At 42.2% G+C, this 24240-nt stretch overlaps 1 protein-coding gene across 1 annotated transcript in view; it reads left to right on the top strand.

Annotated features, from left to right (window-relative positions):
* The window catches only part of LOC144772039 (retinal guanylyl cyclase 2-like), a 590168-nt gene that overhangs the window by 334373 nt on the left and 231555 nt on the right, over nucleotides 1–24240 (top strand). Inside the window, exon 8 of the mRNA XM_078656243.1 lies at nucleotides 19073–19249. Coding sequence (XP_078512369.1) covers nucleotides 19073–19249 — 177 coding nt within the window. The remainder of the gene's footprint in view (nucleotides 1–19072; nucleotides 19250–24240) is intronic.

Raw genomic sequence — 24240 nt, forward strand, 5'->3', positions numbered from 1 at the left:
TTGGTGTAATAACTGAACGAAGGAGTTATTAATGAATTCTAACCTTCTATTGGATTTGTGGTCAGGCAGAGGGTGGAAAGAGTGAGAGGAAACAGTAGGAGGAGGTATGGGTGATGCAGTGGGCGCAAATGTTACATGGAAAGAGAATAAAACATAACTTATCAAAAAGATCATTACGCTGGATAGCATAAAAATACACAATATTATAAAACTTTTCTTTGTCATCGTGTTACACAGTCTCTGCTTAAAGTTCATTTGTTTGGCAGGTCTCTCCACATCAGGAAACTCCATCCTCTCTAAGGTGCTGCCCGCGGTGGGAGGTTGATTCTGCTAAAGGATGCTTCCGACAGTCTAGGGCAACTCCCTTGGACTGACCAGAACTACCGACCTAACGTCGTCAGCTGCACCCAAAAGACTTTTAATCAACCGCGGCCCTAGCAGCGGAACCCGGATGGCGGTTGGAAAAACAAAAATAAGCAAGTTTCCTAAATGGGAGAGCTGCACTTTCAAAAATAGTGCTTGGGAGGAAGAAAGATATATTTATTTGTTCATAGGTCTTGGTCTCAAAATCATAAAAAGGAATCGTTTTTGTTAGTTCGTTTTTCTCGGTCTCAAATTGTAGCGTCTTTTTCCTGGTACTGTCTGGTCCTGAAACAGCAGTTCAGGCTCCAAAGAGTTCAATTGTTCTGGTGGTGGCACAGTCTCTTGAAAAATGTTCTCGCTTTCACATTCAGGGTTAGTTCCTTTTACACGGTCATCGCTGACAGGTATGATACGTGGCACAGTTGTAAGCTCTGAGTCAGTGACACCCTTCTGGACCCACTGGTCATGTGGCAGTGGTGAAGGTATTCTTTTGCAGTGGATCCCGTGGATCCAGTAGGCCTTCCCTTCCACTCGAACTGCTGACCTTGTGGAAAGAAGGACGAGGTGCGGCCCGGTCCACCTGGGCTGGTCGTTCTTTGTCCTTTGAAAGTTTTTCACGAGAATCCAGGATCCAGGGACAATGGAGTGACCTGGAGTCTCAGAGACCGGAGGCAGGGTGTTGTGGACCTGTTGATGCAAAACACGCAATTTAGCCGTCAATTCATACAAGTAATCAAGCAAAATAGGGTGTTGCAGCTCGCTGAACTTCGTGGGCCTAGGCACTCCCCATATGTTGGCTGGCCGGCCAAAGACAATTTCGTAAGAGCTGAGTTTCACTCGCGAATGCACAGTCATTCTGGTGGATAGGAGTGCTAAGGGTAGAGTGTCAGGCCATTTAAGACCTGTGCTCGCTTGGATTTTGGCCAATTTAAGTTTTAAAGTGCCATTGTAACATTCTACTAATCCAGCTGATTGGGGGTGATTTGCAGCGTGGAACTTCTGCCTAATGCCTAGCCCTTCACACACTCTTTTCATCACACGACCCACAAATTCACTTCCGTTGTCAGACCAGACCATTCTAGGCAATCCAAACCTGGGGAAGTACTCTTTCACAAGGGCTTTTGCTGTGGACAAGGCAGTATTGTCTTTTAGGGGATATGCTTCGACCCATCTTGAGAAAGCACAAACAACAACGAGCACGTATTTTAAGTTGTTGCACCTCTCCATATGTATGAAATCTAGCTGCAAAACCTCGAACGGATACGTAGGAGGTGCAAAATGACCAGCTGGAGTTGGGGTTCCCCTACCAGGATTGTGCTTCAGACATACCATGCAATTCTTGACAACATTCTCTGCACACTTGGGAATCCCTGAATTCTTCCATACTGGGGCCAACAACTTGCAAATCCCTTTCACGCTGATATGAGCCATTCCATGAGCCATTGTAACCACTGCAAGCACATATGCATCGGGTAACAACCATCTCTGATGCTCTGCCAATTCAATCCAACAACCATTTGCATCCATTCTCCCTGTACTCTCTCTCCACGTGCTCAACTCTTTCTCTGTGGCCTCAGCTTGGATGGACTTCACACTCTCTATCGTGTCCTCACATATTCCAACCTCACCAGTCCATCTTTCAGGGCCTGCAACATACATTCGGCTCATCACATTCTTTGCCGTTTCTTTAGCGGTCTCATCAGCGAATGCATTTCCACGACCAACATCATCAGTCACCTTCTTGTGAGCACTACATTTCACAATCGCCATCTGCAGAGGCAAGGTCAGTGATTCAAGAAGCTCATTCACCAACTGACCATGCTGAATCTTAGTTCCATGCGAAGTCAGGAATCCACGTTGTCTCCACAATCGTCCAAAACTATGAGCCACTCCAAACGCATACTGACTATCAGTGTAGACAGTCACTCTCATTCCTTTAGACAATATACATGCTCTCGTCAGAGCAACTAATTCTGCAGCTTGGGCTGAACCATGTGGTATTCGTGCAGTTTCAACGACTGTGTGCAAAGTTGTGACAGCATATGCTGTAGTCACGTTACCATTTGGGAGCTTAAAGCATGAACCATCCACCCATAGCGTACCATCACATTCAGCAAGAGGAGTGTCAAATAAATCCACTCTCCCTTTTGTCTCTTCCTCTGTTGTGAGGAAACAATCATGCTGTTCTAAAGCATCTGATTCCTCTGCAATTGGTAACAACGTGGCTAGATTTAGGGTACTGCACCTTTTTATGTGCACAAGGCTCGCTAGCAGCGTTAATTCGTAACTGGACAGTCGAGCACTAGTTAAGTGCTGTGTCTTGGTCCTATTTAGCAATGTGTCTACTGCATGCGGGACCATCACGATTAGTGTATTATTCATTACTAGACCTGCAGACTGTCGAATAGAAACAGCTGCTGCTGTGGCCCTTAAACAACTTGGCAATGCTTGTGCTACCGGATCCAAAGTGGACGAAAAATAGGCGCATGGCCGCTGTCTACCTCCGAATAACTGAGTCAACACAGACAATGCACAGCCCTCCTTCTCGTGGACATACAATGTGAAAGGCTTACTGTAGTTGGGGGTACCTAACACAGGAGCCGAACATAATGCTGTGCGTAATTCGAGAAAACTTTTCTGACAGTCTTCAGACCAAGGAATGGGATTGGGTGTATTTTTGCACGTTAATGCCACCAAGGGTTTGGCCAATAACGAAAAATTTGGAATCCACTGTCTACAGTACGATGTAATGCCCAAGAAAGCACGCACTTCTCTCTGTGTTCTTGGCACACTCAATTTCGCTATTGCCTGAATTCTTTCTGGGGTCAGTTTCCTTCCCTCCTTCGATAAGAGGTGACCTAAGTAGGTCACTTCTTGTCGGAAATATTGAAGCTTGGAAAGTGACACCTTGTGATGCAGATCACACAGATGACGCAATAATGTCAACGTGGCCTTTTTACAAATGTTCTCAGTATCTGCAGCAATGATCAAATTGTCCACATACTGTACAAGAGTGGCACCTTTAGGCAAAATAATCGTGTCAAGCTGTGTTTTCAGGGCTTGACTGTATATTGAGGGGCTTTCACAGTAGCCTTGAGGAGCGCGTTTAAAGCGGAAGCTTCGACCTCCTAAACTGAAGGAAAAAAGGTCCCTGCTCTCCTCAGCAATTGGGATGCTGAAGAAAGCATTCTTTAGGTCAATCACCGAAAACCATGAAGCAGAAGCTGGAATCATAGTCAATAATATGGTAATGTCGGGGACAACTGGGAATTGTGGCACAACTATCTTATTTACTTATCGAAGATCAATTACGAATCTGTACACGGGTGGCTGAGAAGGGTCAGTTAGTTTTAAAACAGGCAGAACAGGACTATTGCAAACATTGCCTCGTGTTTCTTCAATCACATCCTTTTCAATCAATTCGTAGACGATCGCTAGCAAAGCTTTTTCACCCTCATTAGATATTTTGTATTGGGGAATTCGTGGTTTTTTTACATTCGACTTCAATGTTACAACATATGGTGGAATTTCTAAAAGACCTACATCATTAGGACCAGTAGCCCAAAGAATATCTGGGAGAAGTGCTAATTCTGCTGGAAGTGCATCTCTCGACAAATACATGGGAGAAACTACTTTCTTACCTAAAGTAAGTTGTACTCCTGAAGGAGAACAGTACAAAGTCGCATACAATCTTTTTAACAAATCCAATCCTAGCAAATTTTCACCACAACCTGTTGTCAGAATAAGGGGTGCTTCGAATTCACAAGGACCAACAGAAAGAGATAAAGGGTCAGAAATCGGATTTCTAACTGGGGCGCCAGAAAAACCTACAGAAACGTTCATTTCGCCAGACAAAGGTGCGCCAGGGAGTTTGGAGTGCATAATAGAACTCTTTGTAGAACCAGTATCCAACAGAAAAGGCTCTGACACACCTGATGTAATCACCTCAACGTAAGGTCCATTCTGATCTACTGGAACTGAAACAACTCCCTCTCTTTGTCTATGGCTGTCCTAGCAATCATTATTCTCCCACTGCTCATTTTCTGTGTAATAATCATCAACGTAGTATTGAGCTGTCCTGTCAGATACGTTATTTTGCTGATCAAACCTGTTCATAGAGTTTTGTGGTGGAAGGGGACGTGTGTCCTGAGGGGCGTTTCCACGCCCTCTACCTCTAGGTGCTTGCTGACTGCCACGACCTCTAACACCAGAAACTCCATTTGCACGTTGTAATAGAATAGGACAATTATACTTGTAATGACCCTCTTGTTTGCAATATAAACACTGGTTGGGGCCTACAGGTACACGGGGTTGAGTGTACTCGAATCTTTGCGAGTTCCTCTGATACTGTGGAGGCTGCTGAAAAGTATTTTGGTAGTGATTCTGACCATTATTATTTTGATTACCGCCACCACGTGGCGGATAGGCTTGCTGTAGCAAAACCTTCGTTTTTAGTTCTCTAGTTTTCTTTTCTACTCTATCTTTCTCGTCCTTGTCTCTATTTTCATAATATTGTGTGGTAGCCAATATCTGGGCTGAAGATGAAACTGCCCAAGAACTTTCTGAATCTTTTAATTTTTTACACAATTCTGGAAGCAGATTGTGCACGAATTTATCGACAAACAATCTCTGACCACCTTCTGTGGTCATATCTTGACAGCTGTGGTCAACGAATGTTTCTTCAAACCTGGTGAAGAAATCTGAAACAGTTTCTTCTTTCTTTTGCTTGCATGCAGACAACTTATCCCAATTTACGCGTATTGCAGGCATTATCGTTATCTACTATTTTACCAGGGAGTTCTGATATCAAAGGCTCAGGCTTGGCACCACCAACTTGTCGGGCATCTGCAGCAGCAATATTAGCCCATGTGTCACCTAATTCCTGGTCATGATCTATATGACGAATTTTACCCCATAAAGGCTGTGGAACAACATTCCCAAATAACATATCGATATCGGCTAAATTCATTATACATGACCCAGTAGTTTGTGACAACTCTTTATAGTACCCTGCAGGATTTTTACGCGGATCTGGTAATGTTTGTTTGAGTGCTAAAACTTCAGCTCGCTTCCATGGGACATGTACCCATACACGCTGGAAGTGTGGCAGAATAGGTGGGACAGCAGTCGTGTCACCCTCTCTCCATTGTGGGGGAACTTCTCTCATAGGGTATTGTCGCGCCTTTTTCCTACTGGATGTATTAGATTCAGATGGTGACCCAGAACTGCTTCCCTTACTCCGATATGATAACAACATTTCAACTGCTTTCTCCACGTCTGGACCTACAATCATACCCTCTCCAAACTTAAACCGTACACGACACATCTCTTGTGGGATGCATTCCTGATCATTGTCTTCTAAATCCTCGCAAAGGAAAACACACATTTGTTCAAAAACATATCTCTGTGTCGCTGCTTCCCATTGGTGGAAGACTTCCATGACAGACTCTACATCATATTTTACCGTGTCCATAACCCATTTCCGTGCTAAACTATTCAGTGAATCTCTCTCTTGATAATCAGGTAGTCGACTTCGCAACTGTCTTCTTCCCATGTTAGGGGTCATAGTAGGCGACCCGAAAAGAGGTAAACGAAGGTTAGTAACAGTGCTGGCCATTTTCTGCCGAATGGAAGGTGAAACTGAAGGACAAACAGATGGAAAAACGTGGTGAGATAAGGCAGGGGTAGAGATAGCAGACGAGGTATTAGGGGAAATAGAGGGGGCACTAGGCAAAATCGTAGAGGGAGCATTAGGAGATGTAAAAAGTACAGTAGGCAAAATCGTAGAAAACACAGGTGAAACAGAAGTGGTCGGTGGGCCTGGAGGAGGCTGCACCGAAGAAGTAGGAGCCAGCTGAAGAACAGCTGGTGGGTGCTGTGGAGGAGCAGGAGGCGTAGTTTGCGCAACTAAAGGTTGCGGGGGTGCTGTGGCATTCTGCGCATAGGGGGGTGGTGAATTTAGTAAATGCGACATTAATGGGTCTTTTTCACGCTCTTTTGCTGCCTCTTGCTGAAGAGACGGCAAAACTGGATAACACTTATCTATTGCCAGTTTACGTTGCCTGTGCAACTGCTCATTCATCTGCTCTTCTTCATTATCTTTAAACTGCACAGCAGCTTGCATTACTGATAGTCCCCCTTCTCTCTTATTTTTCTTAGCTAATTTAATTTCTTTTTGTTTGGCTTCTTTACGCCATAAGCGGAAAGAGTCAAACATCGCCGGCCGGGCTTTCTTTTTAAAGAGTTTAACTTCGAGGTTGTCTAAGATTTCGGAATCAAAGCTACCATAATGGGGCCATTTTAGAACACCATCTTTCCTGGTGTATTTAATCCATACTTCGTTGTAGGTGATGGGGCCTACCCCATGTTTTACATATAGTTCATAAGTCGGAGTTCCAACTGGAGGAACCGGACATGAGTCCTCCAATCGGGAGTCCCTATTATTACCACCAAGACAAAACAAATTCCCAAGTCTAAGACTAGGCATCTTCGCTCTCTAGTCTAGTTCCAAACTTCAAAGGATTATCGATTACGATATTTCTCGTGAATACACGAGTCCTTCGGTTTTGGTGCTTGCAAGTACCAACACAAAACTTTGTATCCCAAAGATACCCAAAACTAAGTCCAACTAAAGACTGGGAGACGCTCCACTTATACTTAACTGAAATATCGATGAAGTCACCAGAAGACTCGTCTCAGTGTTTCGCTCTACCAAACTTCAAGGGTCCAAATCAGGGCGATAGCCAGGGCAGCAGTCCTTGTAGCCGTCGGGAAGCGGGGAACCTCGCAGCAAAGACCTTCGGGCCACGTCGACATGCAGGGGTCGATGAGGTGGTTGGCCGTCCTCCGGAATTTCCACACGAAGCTCCTCACGATCTTCAGGCTGACTGGTACCACTGGAATCGAGCCCCACACGTTGGGCGCCAACTGAGGTACTGGGTTTTTAAGAACCGGCACAGAACCGGTAACCCAGCGGTGCCAGGGAATCAACACCCAGAGACCTCGGGTTCTTCCTGATCCAGACCTACAGAAACTCAGAGTCTTCTAGGTGAAGTCAAGGATTAGTTTATTGGCTGCAACCAAGGTAACAAGTGTCCTAGAAGTACAATACGGGTATATTCTCAGGAGACTGCACACTTCTACAAAGTCAGGCTTCTCTTCTTATACACAATTTTGGGCTCCAGGCAAAACATTCTTGGTTGTAAAGTAAATAGTTAACATATTTCCAATACAAAGAAAAAGCAGAGTCATGATGACATGTCCATATTTCACTTCGTGCTGCCTATAACAAATCATTTGGCAAGGCCCAACATTTCATCAGATATCACTGGACCCCTAATAAAAACGGGCACCTCCCCACCATAAAGTAAGTGAAGCAAAAGAGTGGAGATAGATGTGAGCGAGATATGGCAGGTGTGCGCGCTGAAATGGTTTTATGGTTTGTTGAGCCTAGATGCTATCTTGCTCGGCCACTGGGAGGGAACTGACCTAACGAGTTCGGCCTGGGGCAATGGTTCCAACTTGTACAGGTCATGGAAAAGTCGATTAAGGAGTATGTGTCCTTGTGGAATCGAATTCAGCTGGATTAAGGCCTATGTAAAGGGCAACATATAAATGGGAGCCAAGGGTTCAGAATGTAAATGATGATTTCGAGGTGAAGTCGTCACTCGAACACGCCGAAAATACATGTACATCATGTACTCGTCATTCTCGGTCTTTTAATACCAAATTCGTCATGTTTCGACGAAGTTTTAATTCTGGAGTCCAGAATAATTATACGAATCCAGATTTTCAGAACCTCATTACTGCCCTATTCTGTTGATTAATGCGGATAGCAAGACCTACTCAAAAATCCTGGCAGTGCGATTAGCAGGCATTATTCATAAAGTTGTATCCCAAGACAGCACAGAGTTATTCCGGGCCATGGTGCAGTAGACCATATTAGGAGAACTATTTCTCTCTTCGATGCTGCACACATATCAGGAGATCCAATGGCACTTATCCTTCTTGATGCCGAGAAGGCCTTTGACAGGGTCTCCAGGTCTTTTTTATGGGAGACACTGTCAAAGGTCGGGATCGGCCAGGGATATCTGCAAGCATTCAAGATGTTGTACCCACCGCAAGGCTATACATAAATGGAGCTTCAACAGAAACTTTTAAAATAACTAGAGGTACCCGTCAGGGCTGCCCGAGTTCACCTCTCCTGTTCGCATTGTATATAGACCCCTTCTTACGTATGCTGGAAGGGAATCAGAGAATTAGTCCTATTTATTCACATGGGTGGGAGATGAAAGTCCTGGCCTATGCCGACGACATTGCCTTTGGTGACAAAAAATCCAGGAACATCTATGGCAGAGGTGGAATCAGAAGCGGCTAAATTCAGAAGTTTATCTGGATATTCCCTTAACAGATCCAAAACCCAGATAATCTGTAAAAATGTTGATATTGGTACAGACATGAGACAGGTCAAAAAAGCTGTGTATCTTGGAGTGGAAGTTATGGCATCTGTGGAGAAAATAGTCGAATGTAATATTGATCCCTTAATTGAGAAATCCAAACCTGAATTAATTAGACTACACAAGCTACATCTATCAATAATAGGAATATGTAATTTATTTAAAATGCTTTTCTATCCTAAATTTTTATATTTTATGAGAGCTATTCCATTAGAATTTGGCAATATGTGTTTAAAAAAGATAGAAGATCTGTTCTCACGATTTATATGGGGCTATGAGAAACCCAGAAGAGCTTATAAATGTCTTTCTTTACCAAAATAGAAAGGGGGGCTGGCTCTCCCAAATATAAGACTTTACTACTGGGTAACTACTCTACTGCACAATCTTACTCTCTTCAGATAATATCATAGAGGATATACCCATGCCTATAGAGCTGATAATGGGCAAAAATGCGGGGGTGGATCTGGCGGTTTCTAAATGATTCCCATTATAAAAAAGTTTGCCTCAAGACACTGGTGTCGGCATTTTAAAGTATGAAATCAGTCCGCAAAATGCTTGGGCTGGGTCGTCTAAATTACTACAGGCCAACTTGTAACAACCCAAACTTGCCCGATGTTTTTAAAGACCCATTACTTAGAAAATGGCAAAATGAAGGTCTGACCAAACTGGGAGATCTTTATTCTCTCTCGGGTGTCGCTTCTTTTGAGAACCTTAAAGAAAAGTATAGATTAGACTGGAGGGACTTTTACAAATATTTATAAATACGCGTTTTTTGTGGAGAAAGTGCGGTGGACAAGCAGGATTCATTAGCATTTCTATCACCGATAATCTAAGATCAAATCAAGCATCATTTGGAACAATATATAACTCTCTTAACGCATTAATGCCAGATGATTTAACAACGCGAGCTAGGAAGTGGCAGGAGGAAAAAGACATTCCAGAAGATCTATTTCTCCATTCTTGTGAGTTAGCACAAAATGTGCTAATCCCGGCACAGCTTCAAGCCCAGTACTATAAATCCTGCTTTTCACTGTACTATTCTCCAAAAAGAATTGCAAAATGGGGGACAGGGAGAGGGACTTGCTGTCCACAATGTTCTCTATACCAGGCTGATTTCAACCATATGTTTGCTTCTTGTGAACTACTAAGCAATCTAACATGCGAGATTACAAACTTTTTTAAAGAAGTATTAGGGAGTAATGTTCCTCTATCTTCTTCACTGATATGCCTTGGGGTTGATCAGGAGACGCAAGGTAAACCTGGAGAGCATATGATCTTTATAGCAATGGCAATATACCGCCTCTGGCTGGACCCATTTCCTCCAGGGTACCATCAATGGTTAATACAACTAGTGGCAAACTACAATTTTGAGAAAGCCATTTATGGGAAAAGAAGTGTACGGTCCATGCAGAAAAGGCTAAAGATTTGGGAACCTCTAACTAAATGGCTTGATAGATAAGCCTACAATTTAACGCCTTACTTTTTTTCTTTTCTTCTTTCTTATAAAATGTGCCAACCCAGGGGATGGGAGGGGTGGGAGGGGGTTAAAATACTCAGAAATATGTACATGAAGAACAATTGCCAATCAACTGTTAAAGGCAAACTCTCACTTTAGTAACTCATTTAGAGATACACACAACCTATCAACGGTGATGACAATACATGCATGTTGTTTTACTTCGCTCTATCCTCTTTCTCTTTTTTTATTTTTACTCTATTTTTAATGCCTTGTTCCGCTGTTCTTGAATTTATAAAATGTTTGAAATACGCTCAGAAAAACGAAGTGTAATTGGAATATTGCTATCATGCAACAAATAAAAAAAATATACAAAAACAAAAATGAAAATATATTACAGGCTGAAAGTCAGTCTTTGTCTCCCACTGCACAGCAATAATGCTCAAAAGGCAGTCAAATATAGTTGGTGAATTTTTCATTGGTATACCAGAAAACGAATCATGCCAAGATTCTTTATCTAACCTTTGATTATAGGCAACTATGTGTTATGCATGTGAAATTCATCATAAATTAACCCATGACAACCTGGTGCATTTTAGGTGAAAGCGCGTCACCATGGTGCTCACATAAACAAGGTTTGATCAATACCTCCTATAAAAGACAAACAGAGACTGCTTTGTAGACAGAGAAACAAAACTAACTGTTTAAAGTAGTGAATGTCTGGTTAACTCAATGTGTGCACGTTAATCTGAGATGGTGCACATGTCACATTAAGCAAGGTAGAATTATTAAAGACTTTTACTGCTGTACAGTGAAAGATATATACTGACTTTTAACCTGTGCTACATTTACAAGGTGTGTGGATCCTCTAGTTAAAAAGGCCAGGCCCCACTACAGAAAGGAGCAATTGGAATTTAACTTTTTCAGTTTAGTTAGGGTATACGACTAGCCAGGTTCCATGTTTCAGGTTCCATGTTCAGTGATTAGCTAATTCAGGAACGAAAGAAAGGAGTATAGTACTTTAATGGTGTTGGTCCATGTGTTTAAGACTGAATTGAGGTGGGAAACATGGTGCCTGTTTTAGACTTTGGCAGGCGGGTTACTCCATCACAAAGGTGACTGCATTATATTGAATGGCACTTGGAAACGGCGGATGAGATATCCATCACACTTGTGATGAAGTGACCAACCTGCCGAACTCTAGATCAGGCCCATAGTTTTTAATCTGCTGATGTTTGTAAAGCAGATGTACTGTTAGGCTTGGATACATGCCATTGAAGTGTGCCACTCTGAACATGAGTGATATCCTCTCAAGAAGCTGTAGGGAAAGTTCATGATGGAAGTTAAATTTAGAACTCACATTGAAATGAAACCTGATGGCCAGATCAGAGTCAAAGGTGGCACCCAGATTGTAAGACAGGTTATCAAATGTGAGGATGGACTTCATAAATGTGCCTTTTGGAATATGAAGGAAGCTAATGTCACCAGGGTAGATTTAAAAAAAAAACACGAGCTTGAATTAATGTCGGTACAAGTGACTGGCAATTATTCAGGATTCAGTTGGCAACAGATTGGCAATCTTTATCCCCCTCAAGATGCGTGACATGGAGATGGGCATCATTGATGAACATGTGGTATGAGATAATTGTATTATCTAGGCTAACCTTGTCATGTTAACATATGAATGGGTGGGTGATGTGGCAGATGAGGACTGTGAGAGTCTTGTAGCCATTGACAATAATGATCCAATGTTGAATTTGGAAAATTAAGGAAAATGCAGTCAATTGCATTTCTTTTAATCAACAATGGTGTATGACTCCAGTGTGTAATACAGCTGATAGATCCATCAGGATCCTAGCACAATAAAGTCTAGGGGGGCCATCAGGATGGCGGGCGGACTGTGCCCGCCCGCCATACTCATGGTACTTGGGACCGCCCGCCATAAGGGCGGGGGTCCTGTGGGGGATATTAGGAAGCGCCCGCCACAGTGGCGGGCGCATCCTGCATTTTTAACATTGTGGCGGGCGGTGCTCTCAGTACCGCCTGCCACAATGCTAAAAAAGCATGTATGCATTTGCATACACAAAGCGGCAGGCACCGCAAATGCTGGGGGGTACCACAGGGACCCCCCATGTGCACCCCCCACCTCGCCTTCACTCTGGGGGCCCGAAGGGGTCCCCGAAGTGAAGACCGCCTGCCTTTCTGTTGCAGCCCATACTAATATGGCTGGCGGTGTCATATTAAACCTTTTCCGCCCCGGTCGCAAGGTCACATGCTAATATGGCGGGGGGTCATTCTGGTTAGGATGGTGGGCGGATTGCCCCCGCCAGGCCAGCGGTGGCTACCGCCAGCCTGGCGGGGACAATCGCCCGCCATCCTAATGGGCCCCTAGGTTCTTTTCTATGATCTCTTCCACTAGGCAGCTGTTCTCTTGCAATTATGAAAATACTTTCTCTACTTTGGTGTGGGAAAAAACTGAAAAAAGGTTAGTTAGAGTTTTATGTGATTCTTGGAGGACATAAGGCTGCACGAAGATAATAGTTCCTTGGAATTAGGTGAAAAGGTAGAATCCTGATATGCCCGAAAGTTTGCTAGGGCTCGTGAGTACACATGGTATCAATTTATTTGACTTTGAACTTCACTTTAGAGTTAGGCTTGGGATAACAGGGTTGCATCTGAGCTTAATCACTTTGAGTTTCAGAATGTGAGGAGGTTTTTGTGGTCTGTTAGTATATAGCTGATATCTTTTTCTTTTGTTGGTTTAAGTATATTACTTCAGATTTTTTGAGCCACTGGAGCAAAGTGGCTTGGTGTGGCTTCATAAATATGCCATTCCACGTTGCATGGTGCAAGAGCGACACAAACCTGGTCATAAATATAGCCCTTAGGTACTGAGTCGTCCACCTGAGATGTATCATGACATGGTTACATTTGCTGCATGTTGTGGAAGTGTGTGGTGAAGCTGCTGAGGTGGCTGGTGCAGAAGAGTTGTGTCTGCCTCCGCTGGTGCAGTTCTATTACAATTCAGTTTTCCATTTTTAGCATGTCTTTTTTGGGTTCTTATTATTATTGTAAGGAATTATGAATTAGTTGAAACATAATTATTTTGCTTTCAATAATTCTGCCTAAGTACGCTCTCCTAATTCAGTGTATGTCTGTTCATTTATAAATGTTTTCTATTTTCAAAATATATTTAAAAGTTATTTAGAATTGCACTTCCTTCCTCAGTTCTTTGTTCTAAACCTAACAACATGCACTCCGAAACATGTCAAATATTTTTGCTTTGATTATTCAAACTGTATTCAAAATAGATTTTAAAGTTATTTATTTTCATTTCCTTTATTAATCTTAAGAATTTAACAAAACGCATCCCAGAAATATGTCAAATATTCGTGCTGTGCATCTTCAAGATATATGTAAAAGATTTTAGATTAGCATTTCCTATATCCGTCTTTATTCTTAGGTTTAACAAAACAAACTCAGTCTGTCTCTATAAACAAGCATGCTACAGTATTCATATATTCCACTATCTCAGCATGTTATGTCCCATCATTGTACGTTTGATTCCGGAATCATGTTTATTTTTAAATCACCAAATCCATTTGAAAGTTCCTTCCTGCAAAATCGACTTTCCATCGAAGCCTTTTCAATGAAGTGTAACACATCTCTTACCAAGGACTTTCCACCCTCATCCATCCATTCAACTGAAGACTAGCTAGTAGAAAATCAAACCAAAAGAACTTACAAACATCTAAAATATTCTTGTTATACTTAATTGTGCAGCCTATCGGGTCCTTATTGAACTTGTACGATAATGGTAATAGTCGTTACAGATACATAAGGGCAGGGGCGTGGTCCCATGCAAGGCATGAATCTCTTTCCTCTGAAGTTGGACATCTTCGGTACAAGTAAGTTTTGTTTAACCCCTTGGCCGCGGCGGTAATCCCGTCGAGGGGCAGCCATGCTCGTGACGGAACCACTCCGTCACGAGCCGCGGTGGCGTCGTGCTTGTGATGGAATGGTTCCGTCATGGCCCCTCCCGCCTAATAGAACGCTCAGCCAAGGCGCAAAATCAGCGCCGCGCAGGCGCGGCAGCCAGGCCGTGACGGAACCATTCCATCACAAGCACAGCACCTCCGTGGCTCGTGACGGAATGGTTCCGTCACGAGCGTGCAAGGGGTTAATAGCCTCAGTTTTATCGGTGTCAGGGCTTGGACGTCCATTCACCAAAATGTTTGTGGTAGCGGAAGGGACATTGCACGCCATTTGACCTTTACTTTGACTCACACACGCATGCTTACACATATTAACACATTCCCACAATTTTACGCACATAAACACATCCTCACCCGCAAGCATTCCTACAACATACATTTCACAGCTTTTTTTACTTACCTTAGCTTCCAGATAGGGTTAAATTCCAGCTAATTTACTCAATTTCTTATTACACTTATAGTGAATAATGGTATTCACTATTTGTATGATTAAAAACATTTACAGAAACCAAGCAAGTGGAGCTGCAACCAGCATCCATTAGGAAGAGCTGCCCCTGTCTTTCAGGCACCGATTTTGTCACCTCTGAGGCCAGCGGTCGCAAAAGCAGGGCCAGGGATATCAAGGGGCAAGCCAGAGGTTGCAGCTGAGACCCCTGACGACCACTAAATGATGTCCATTTGTCAGCGTCAGTGCTTCCACAAGGCTCCACCTGCTGGTGGTGCTACAGTACCCCACAAGGCATTTTTCATTGCATGGAAATGCTCGGTTAGGTAAAATGCTGTTGTACTGGAATCCTGATATTTACTTGGGCCAGAAAGACTATATGAATCAGTTCATGTTCGCCGTTCACTGATACCTAATAGGTCAGCTGATAGCACGCCTTGTCAGGGAACTCATACTCTAAAACAGCTTGCACCTCACCCAGCACTGACTATCCAGCCCCTATGTGAATCTTAAACCAATCAAAATAGAATTCCAGCTATTCTGCACAAACAACAAGCACCGGCCACTCCGAACCTCGGTCAAGGACAGGAACCAGGACAGAATCGAACCCTAACTCTCCCCCAAAGTCAAGTCACTCGAACTCACACTGGCACCAAACGTACCCTCAATTAACACATTGGCAAGAAACTCAAGCTAGCCTTGTACTAGCTTCCTATTAAAGAAGGTGAAAATATTTCTCCCAGAAAGTGACAGCAGAACTGATGTTCAGGCTCTTGAACTTTTGCATCTGAATGATGGAAATGTCCTGCTCAAAGGCCTCCAGTGGTATACACCCGTTACAACGCATCTTTTACTCCGCACTACCATTACAACGCGACTTTTACTCCGCATACCATTACAACGCATTGCGCTGGGGGGCGCTCTAGGATAGGGAATAAGTATAATTTACTATCCAACACCTTCCCTAGGGTCCACGGGGACTGGAGTTAGAATAGTAAATTATACTTACCACTATCCAGCACCCCAAAGCGCTATGCGTTGTAATGGTATGCGTTGTAAAAGTCGCGTTGTAACGGTATGCGGAGTAAAAGTATGCGGAGTAACATGGTACATCCCCTCCAGTACTCCATACTAACCACAGCAGGCCTTCTCAAGGGGCTGAAAAAATATAACTAAATCACCCCCCTTGTGATACTCCACTGGCTTACTTGTCAGCCCATATCATCTTCAAGCTGCATCATCTCCAAAACCATCATGACCAGCACCTCTGCCCTTATGTCTAACAGGCGCACCCTCTATGGAGGCTTTTGGCATACCCACAGCGAGGACACCATCATCATGGAGAAAAAGAAGTGAAAAGAGGAAAACACAAGCCAACAGGCCTTCTCCACCCTGCCCATCTATTCCATAATCCAGAGTTAAGTCCCAGTATTCATCATTACTGCCCAAACCCCGCTTCAATTTAGGAAAGAGCTGAAGACGCTCCTCTTAAAGAAAGCCACCTGATGATGCATTAATAGTACACTTTTGCCCTTAGCAACCACATAGCCTTCCAATCACAGGTTGACTGTATCTTTACCTTTACCCCTGAACTGTTGTCCATTGCCTTCTGGGTACATTTTCGCTATAAAAATACCACATACATACATACATATATACATACATACATAAATCTATATGTACATGTGGTGACTATGGCTATCTCTTCCATGCCTTGGTATAGAGGATCCACCACCATTTCAAACTAGACAGTGCAAGAGTTACTGGCCCAAGCAAATTTACAGATATTCTCCTCACGTGCTACTTCCTCAAATGTAGGTTCACATCAAATATCATGATTTGTGTATGGTTTTCAGTGTTTAGTGAGTACTTCTCAAACATGTTCACCACTTGTTCCATACCTGAAATTATTCAGTCAGCTAATTTTCTTCGATTCGTGTTATTCAATTAATGATATCTGTCCAGTTTTCACCCTAACAAACAGGTCACTCTACCCCTGCATACAATTACAAGAAATGCACCATAGTATTGTGTTTGATGAGGTAGCAGGCATTCTGCATAACTGGGCTTAATATTCCTAAAGCTAGAATGACAGCTAAGGGAGTTAACACCCACTTCTGTCATCTGCAGTAATCTGCAAGTCATGAGTTCAAAACTCTGAACACCAATTCAGCCTGCTCTGCTTCCCAGGTTGTGAAACTGTGCATGAATAAATTATGTTTTAGTAACCTGTAATTTACAAGGCAGAGGTGGTGAGGCATAGCTCTATTAGTACAGCAGGTGCAGTCTCGTGGAGGCCCTGTGGTGTGAGGGAACTACAGCATTCCAATTAATGCTATCTTTCCCTACTCAAACTGAGGGCCAATGAGCCTATCTTCCATTTTTAATATGAGTACATGATACCCTTGCTACAATACTGAAAAAGTATATTAAGTAGTACTGTGCAAAAAAAATATTATTAAAACAAGTTGCATTAATAACAGAACATGTTGTACATGTAAAGTCACTAAAGCACGATTTGCAGAGAGCATGTTGCTCCCACAGCTGTCTTCTCTTAAGCATTCTGATGTTAATGTGTATAAGGAAGAGTTTTAGTATACTCTGTGTCGCTGATGCTCCTATCCCACTGAAGCTTGTGGATTCTACAAAGAACCGTACAGTGATATTGCTTTTCCTATATCTTTGCATATAAAGCTCCTTCAATAGGTAGTTAGAAAGCACCCCATCCATTTTGAGGAGTTGTTTTATGTGATCTTTTTAATCATCTGAAAACTGGTTCAAGGTTTTCCTATAGTATCCTAGGAAGGCAAAATGTAATCCACGATTCAGTGTTGAAACCTTCCCCTTGTCCCTGTGCATGGTTTTATGTCCTTTTCAGAGGTGATTGACCTAGCAGTATTTTTTACATTATTCAACAATGGTCACCTTATTAAGGTATGTGCATTTGGTGAACCAGGGTTCAGTTCCAGTGTTAGAATTCTGTTCTAAATTGGAATGAAAGAATTGCCATTATTGAAATCTGTTTGCTTTCACCATGGAATCTCATCCCCCTAATTCTCCCATCAGCACCCTCCACCTCCACGGACAGTCCTAACATTGGCGTTGATTAGAATGCAAAAGCCCCTTGCATTTAAAGTGTCACATGAAGTATGCATGTCCACCCTTTGTATACTTGTATGTATGTGTGAAGGATATAGCACAAACCTAACTCCAATGTAACAGAAATCTGTATGGGAGAGAGGTATTCAAACAGCATGAGGGTGAGTGCTGGGTGCACCATGGGTCAGCGGGGTTATTATGGTGAGAGGAGGTTCGGGTAGAGATGGTTGTATAAGGCAAAAGGGTATTCCCGGTTGAACCAGGATAGCGTTTTAGGTATAGTAGTGGTTGTCCAATAGGAAGGTGGGAGGGATTGTGGTTGTCTAGCGAGCAGAACGAGAGGGAAAGGTAGCGGAGATTGTATGGTTATGTGTAGTGTATGTGTAGATGTTTTTATGTGTGTAGTTTACTATTGTGTTAATGTCTTGTTAAAGGTCTATTCATGTTGTGTTAATTTGTATAGCACATGACTCACCCAGGAGGTTATCCTGGCTCTAAAACATTCGCTGAATGGGCCAAACCACAACTGGATCTAAGTGAAGAACCAAGTCTTCAGTTTCTGGAGGAATTCAATAACTGAGGAGGCAGGCTCTGATGTGCAGGGGTGACTTTTTCCAGGCTTTAGGAATGAGGCATATGACATAACTGTGCCCGATTTGGATCTGTGTATGTAGGGTATGTGTGCGAGTTGGAGACTGGCTGATCAGAAGAGTCTGGTAGGTTTGTGGAAGTGTATGCAGTTGTTGAGTTGTGCAAGGTCATATGACATCCTCAACTTTAGTGAGACGTATGCCCTCAAAATATGCTGTAGGAATCATTTTGTAAACTGAAAACATTTACGGTGGATGGGGCTGGTAATTTGTTTTTAGTTTCTGCACCTCGATAACAGAATGCATCCTTTATTAGAGAATTGGTAGCCCACCATCACCAATTATACCTAACAATTCTCCATATGTATAACACTGTCTTTTCTGTTGCAAGACAGACAGTGGTATTACATTTGCAAAATATCACCAAATAGTGACCAGTTCAAGATTCAAACAACACAATAAAATGACAATGAAAATCAGCTTGATACAATACTCTTGCAAACTCATTGCTTCTCTTTTGTGCCTAGAATCCTCAGACCTGAAGAAGCCCAGAATGCCTAGATAACCAACACAATCTCTATGATAACTTGGAGCCTCACTTACTTTTTGGGCATACAAAAAGAAATAAGTTGATGTTTGGTCTTGATCATGTTTCATTTTCCTTATAGATGAAAGATTTGAGGAATGAAAATGTGAATCCATTCCTGGGCTTTTTCTCGGATTGTGGCATATTTGCCATTGTGACGGAGCACTGCTCGAGGGGAAGCTTGGAGGACCTCCTAAGGAATGAAGACGTCAAACTGGACTGGATGTTCAAATCCTCCCTCGTGCTGGATTTAATTAAAGTAAATTGGTGTTTTTATTTAGATTCACTGTTAAAATCTAAATGTGTCTGAACTCTTGGCCTTCTACTTCTGTAGCCACTTAATGCCATGCTTGGAAGCCTATGTCTACTACGTTGCCAAGTTCTATTGCAAAGAAAGTTAGTTACAATTTCTCATAATGGAGGTGTCTTTCTGGTGAGAATTGTTCACAAAACTTGCAACTTCCTTGCAAGAGAAATGTCTACAAAAATCAAAAAAACTTATTTGGTGGAAGGATGCATTAATGTGTCACAAAAGTAGACATCTTTTGATTCAATTGAGACCTATGATATATTAAATTTCAGTTGACCAATATTTGGGCCTGATTCACAAAGATAAGCTTAGACAAAAACTGTAGGTTTAGACCGGAAGTCTAAGTTTAGACCTAAAGTCTTACTTTACTAGTAGCAAAGTTAGAATTTTTGTCGAAGTTTAGACAAAAAGTCTAATTTAGACCAAAAGTCTAACTTTACAAGTACTAAAGTTAGGCTTTTGGTCTAAGTTAGACTTTTGGTCTAAACTCAGACAAAAAAGTCTAACTTTGCTACCAATAAAATTAGACTTTAGGTCTAAATTTAGACTTCAGGTCTAAACTTAGACTTTTGGTTTAAGTTTACCTTTTTGAATCAAGCCTTTGTTTTTTTACCAGAATGTAAATCATCTGTTTTAGGAATTCTGGTATCCGTTGGTTTTACATTTGTTCATCTGGTCAAGGCATTGGATGCAATCTTTATTTAATGGATGCTTGAATTTACGAGTTTGGAGAATCTTCAAGTTTATACATGTTTCCATAGTAACTAGTTAAGGGTAGGAGTTACGATACAGGTTATCGCGTGGAAGGGGCAAGTCGGAGCTCATGGGAAAGATAACTAACCTCCACATAATCATAACGATGCACCAATTCACAAACCTTCTCAGTAGATTCCACACTCTGGGCATTTATTTTTGGTGCAAAACATAAGTGAAGGATGTAAACAGAGTCTGAAAATATAAATGCAACATTTTGTTGGGTTGTTTCTAACGAGTCACTCCTAGCTAGAAAACTGTAGTTTCGGTCCGGAAAAAAAATTAAAGATGCAATTAGGGTGTATTTCCAGTTTATGCACAATCACAAAACTTCGAGGCATATTATCAACGGCCAGCGATAATTATCACTGGCCATGCTAAGCGATAATTTAGTTATCGCAGGCTATCTCTGGAATGTATCACCCTGGTAGCGCGTTATTAACAACGCGTTTCTCCAGGGCGATAAAAATTCCAGAGATAGCTAGGTTATCGCCGTTTTGCAGGGAACATCGCTGGTTTTCTAGCTATGTTTCCTGCAAAACAGCGATAACTTTGCTGATTCGACCCACAGGGTCGTATTAGCATACTCCACCCCAATGTTAGGCATCGGTAAGTCTGCATTTTAGCAGATATTAGTTTTTGGAGAAAACAGCGGTTTTCTCCAAAAACTAACGTGTGCTAAAATGCAGGGGCAGTCTTTTAAATATCGCGATGTGAACATCAGCGATATTTGCTAGGTAGTCAATCCGGGCAACGCCCAGTGACGCCCACTTTGCATCTCATTAGAGATGCAAAGGGAGGTGTTGGGAAAAAGGGTGCTAACATGCGATTATGCATGTTAGCACCCTCTTGTGAATAGGACGATAGTTTTATCTCTGGTTTTTTGGCTTTTAAGCCAAAAAAGCGGAAATAAAGCCCTTGTAAATATGCCCCCACATACTTTCCACTGACGGCAACTCTATCAATTCAGGGTTAGTCATCCAAACAAACAACTGCAAATGTCAAAGATTTAGTTAAACATCCCTTGGGATTTTTGTACAGACTAAAAAGGGGTAATTAAAAAAAAATCATAGGTATAAATCTCCCCCTGACAAAGTAACTTTTTCTGTGAATTTGGCTTTTAAAGCTTAACATTAGTTCTATTTGACAACCGTTATACATGTTTATTACTCATCTACAAGAAGAGACAGTTGATATTGTAATGATGCTCTGCTTTTACACTGGGTTCCTCAATTGTCACCATGGTCCCAATAAAGCTTTTTAGTGTGTAGCTGTGTCATACTGGATATGTGAGTGAACCCTACTGCTGAATTTCCAGGAGAAGAGCACAATTTCCCCTCGAAAAAAGGATTGTGATTTTGACCCCCAAGTTTTTATTTATGTACAGAGATTTCAATAAATTCATTGGATTGGCATAATGAATGTAATTACACCACTAATTATTGTTATGATGAATATAATTCATTAAATGAAATTATTTTGAATTAATTAATTCCAAACTATTTTCACTGATTATATAGAGTGTTAATTAATAATCATATTTTCATACAATTGAACTTCTTCAGGGCATCACTATATAAGTTGTGATATAACTCACTCTGCTCACCCTAAGTGTTTCTTGCTCAGTCATGAAATTGAGTTTCTAGAGGACTGATTTCCATAGTACTTTAGATCAATTCTACTGCCACTACCCACCTCAAGACTTTGGTGGTGGACGTATCAGAACACTAATTTCCAAAAACGTGCTACTGAATAGAAAGGTCAGCAGACAGGGTTGGCTGAAAGGAAACAAGTAAATATCAGGTCCCACCAGTAAATCCCTCCTAAGGCTTAATGTTAACTGTTCATCATATCTAGGAGTCGCAAATAAAAACTGTGAGAAATTGGTTTCCTGGTTGATGGGGTAAACCCTTACTCAATCAGCAACCACAATCCCTGTCAGAGCGAGGCACAAGCAAATCCCAAATTAATCGATACTCAACCCTCTGGTAGCTTGGCACAGAGCAGGTAGGTTTAACTTAGAGACAAAGTGTAAAGTGTTTATGCAGGACTTCAAGCAGTAAAAATGGAAACCATAACACAACACAAATAGGGCGGATGGTGTAAAATCCTTCCTCCGATGGCCCCTATTCCATCGGGCCATCAGAGGAATTTCCACCAACAGAACCAATGTGGGTTCAATTGAAAAAATTCTTACAGTTCATGACTCTAAATAAGGTGGGCGGACTGTTGTGTTTGCAACAGAGTACCCTGACTGCCAGATTATAAATTAGGCCTGTGGTCTTTTAATAGGGTGCACAAAAACATAGTAAGGCCCAATGACACAGCTAATGCCAAATCCCATTGCATTAAAAAGCAGAAAGAAACAAGCAACGTGTTTTACTTATTGGCATAACTGCACAGTTGAAAATTGTCATAGGGAGTGTTGCAGTACTTGACAGCAGTCAGTTCAAACTTGTGATTTGGTAGCACTGAGGTGCAGGGCTTCTCAATGGCTGATTCTTCAATAGTAGAGAGATGAGTTCCTTTGAAAAGAGGAAAGATGGTGATTGTGAGATTGTCTGTTCTTATATTTTATACTAATGTTCTCTTGATCCCATGAATGTAGTAAGGGACAAACGAAAGTAGCTGTTTCTGTTCTCGGACAGCATTGCATTTTCCATGGGGGAATAGCTGCTCTCTCTAAAATATCTGAAATCCCTTCCAGGCTGATAATGTGTAATCACCTTTAGGAGGGGATTACATTCACAGAAACAGGATGAATACTCTTAAAATATAAACTACAGGTGGAAAAGGGAGGGCCTATAAGTTATGGCAAAGAGAATTTTCAATTTCCTTGATTTGAATGGATCTTAAATGAAATATTTGTTTATGGGTATTGTAAGAGTGACATTTTATGTTTGCAGATGGGCCCACATTGTCCTCTTTTGAGTATGCCCAGGGATTCACTCTAGTCAAGTTGTTAAATTGGCTAGCTGGGCTGTTTGGGTGTAGAGCAATGTGACGTCAGATGGCTGGCTTAGCCGGGTCTGGTGGCTCAGTGGACTAATGTGTCTGCTGTAGGGGCCTGTGTTTGACCTCATGGTCAAAGGTTCAAATCCTGGCGAGTCCACTCAGCCTTTCATCCATCTGAGGTCGATAAAATGAGTACCATTGACTTGGGTAACAACAAATTTGTTATTCAGTACCAAGATACCCGTAGTGGTGAATGTGCGCTTTACAAATACACATGTTATGTTATGGCTTGGAAGCTGAGTACCACTGGAGGAGGATACCATGGTTATGCTTAATATCTTTGTGAGCCAGACTTACAAACATCAAGAAACAATGGGGACACAAAAAGTGACTCAAATATGGGGCAGTCTCTTTGTCTTTTTGCACTCTCTTCTTGGTCTTTGTTCTCCGCTCTGTTCATGTTCTCCGCCTTCTTCTTTGTGTGTTTTCATCTCTCCGTTTGTTCCTTGCTCTCTTTCTTCCCCTTCCGGTGTTGTTATTGCTCTTTCCCCTTCTTCCATCTTGAGCTCCTTGAAGTGTGAGCTGTTTCTTGTTATTTTCCGATGATCTGAGATCGCAGTCACCATTGACCCTTTTACTCCAGTCACTACTAGAGGATCTTTTGAAAAAGGGCTGTCAGATTTCCTTTGCTGTGTTTGTTTCACTATTACTAAATCTCCTTCTTTTAGCTTGTGTTCAGCTGCATTTCTCTTTTTGTCAGCATATTCTTTCATTTTCTTTTTCTCTTGACTGTCTCTTTCGGCAATCTCTCTTCTGTTGCTGTCTGTTGTGGCCTCTGTTTGTGGTAGCCTTGTCCTGCTTGCTCTTCCTAACATCAGTTCTGCTGGACATTTGCCCGTGGGGCTGTGAGGGGTGTTCCTGTAGTCTCGTAGCACTTGACAAAGCGCTTGCCCAATTGAGATCTGTGTCAACTTTGCTCGCTGAATTGCTCTTTTGATGGTCCCCATAAACCGTTCTGCCATTCCGTTGGCTTGTGGCCACAGAGGAGTTCTTTTCCTGTGTTTGATTCCCAGGTAGTCCATGAACCTGCGGAATTCTTCTCCTGAGAATGGAGGCCCATTGTCTGTTTTCAGTGTTTGTGGTGAGCCCCAGGCAGCAAATATGTCGTCTAACACAGGTAGGGTGGCACCTGCCGATGTCGACGACACTTCCCTCACTATTGGAAATCTTGA

Source organism: Lissotriton helveticus, chromosome 8 (assembly GCF_964261635.1).
Source record: "Lissotriton helveticus chromosome 8, aLisHel1.1, whole genome shotgun sequence".
Classification (NCBI taxonomy): domain Eukaryota; kingdom Metazoa; phylum Chordata; class Amphibia; order Caudata; family Salamandridae; genus Lissotriton; species Lissotriton helveticus.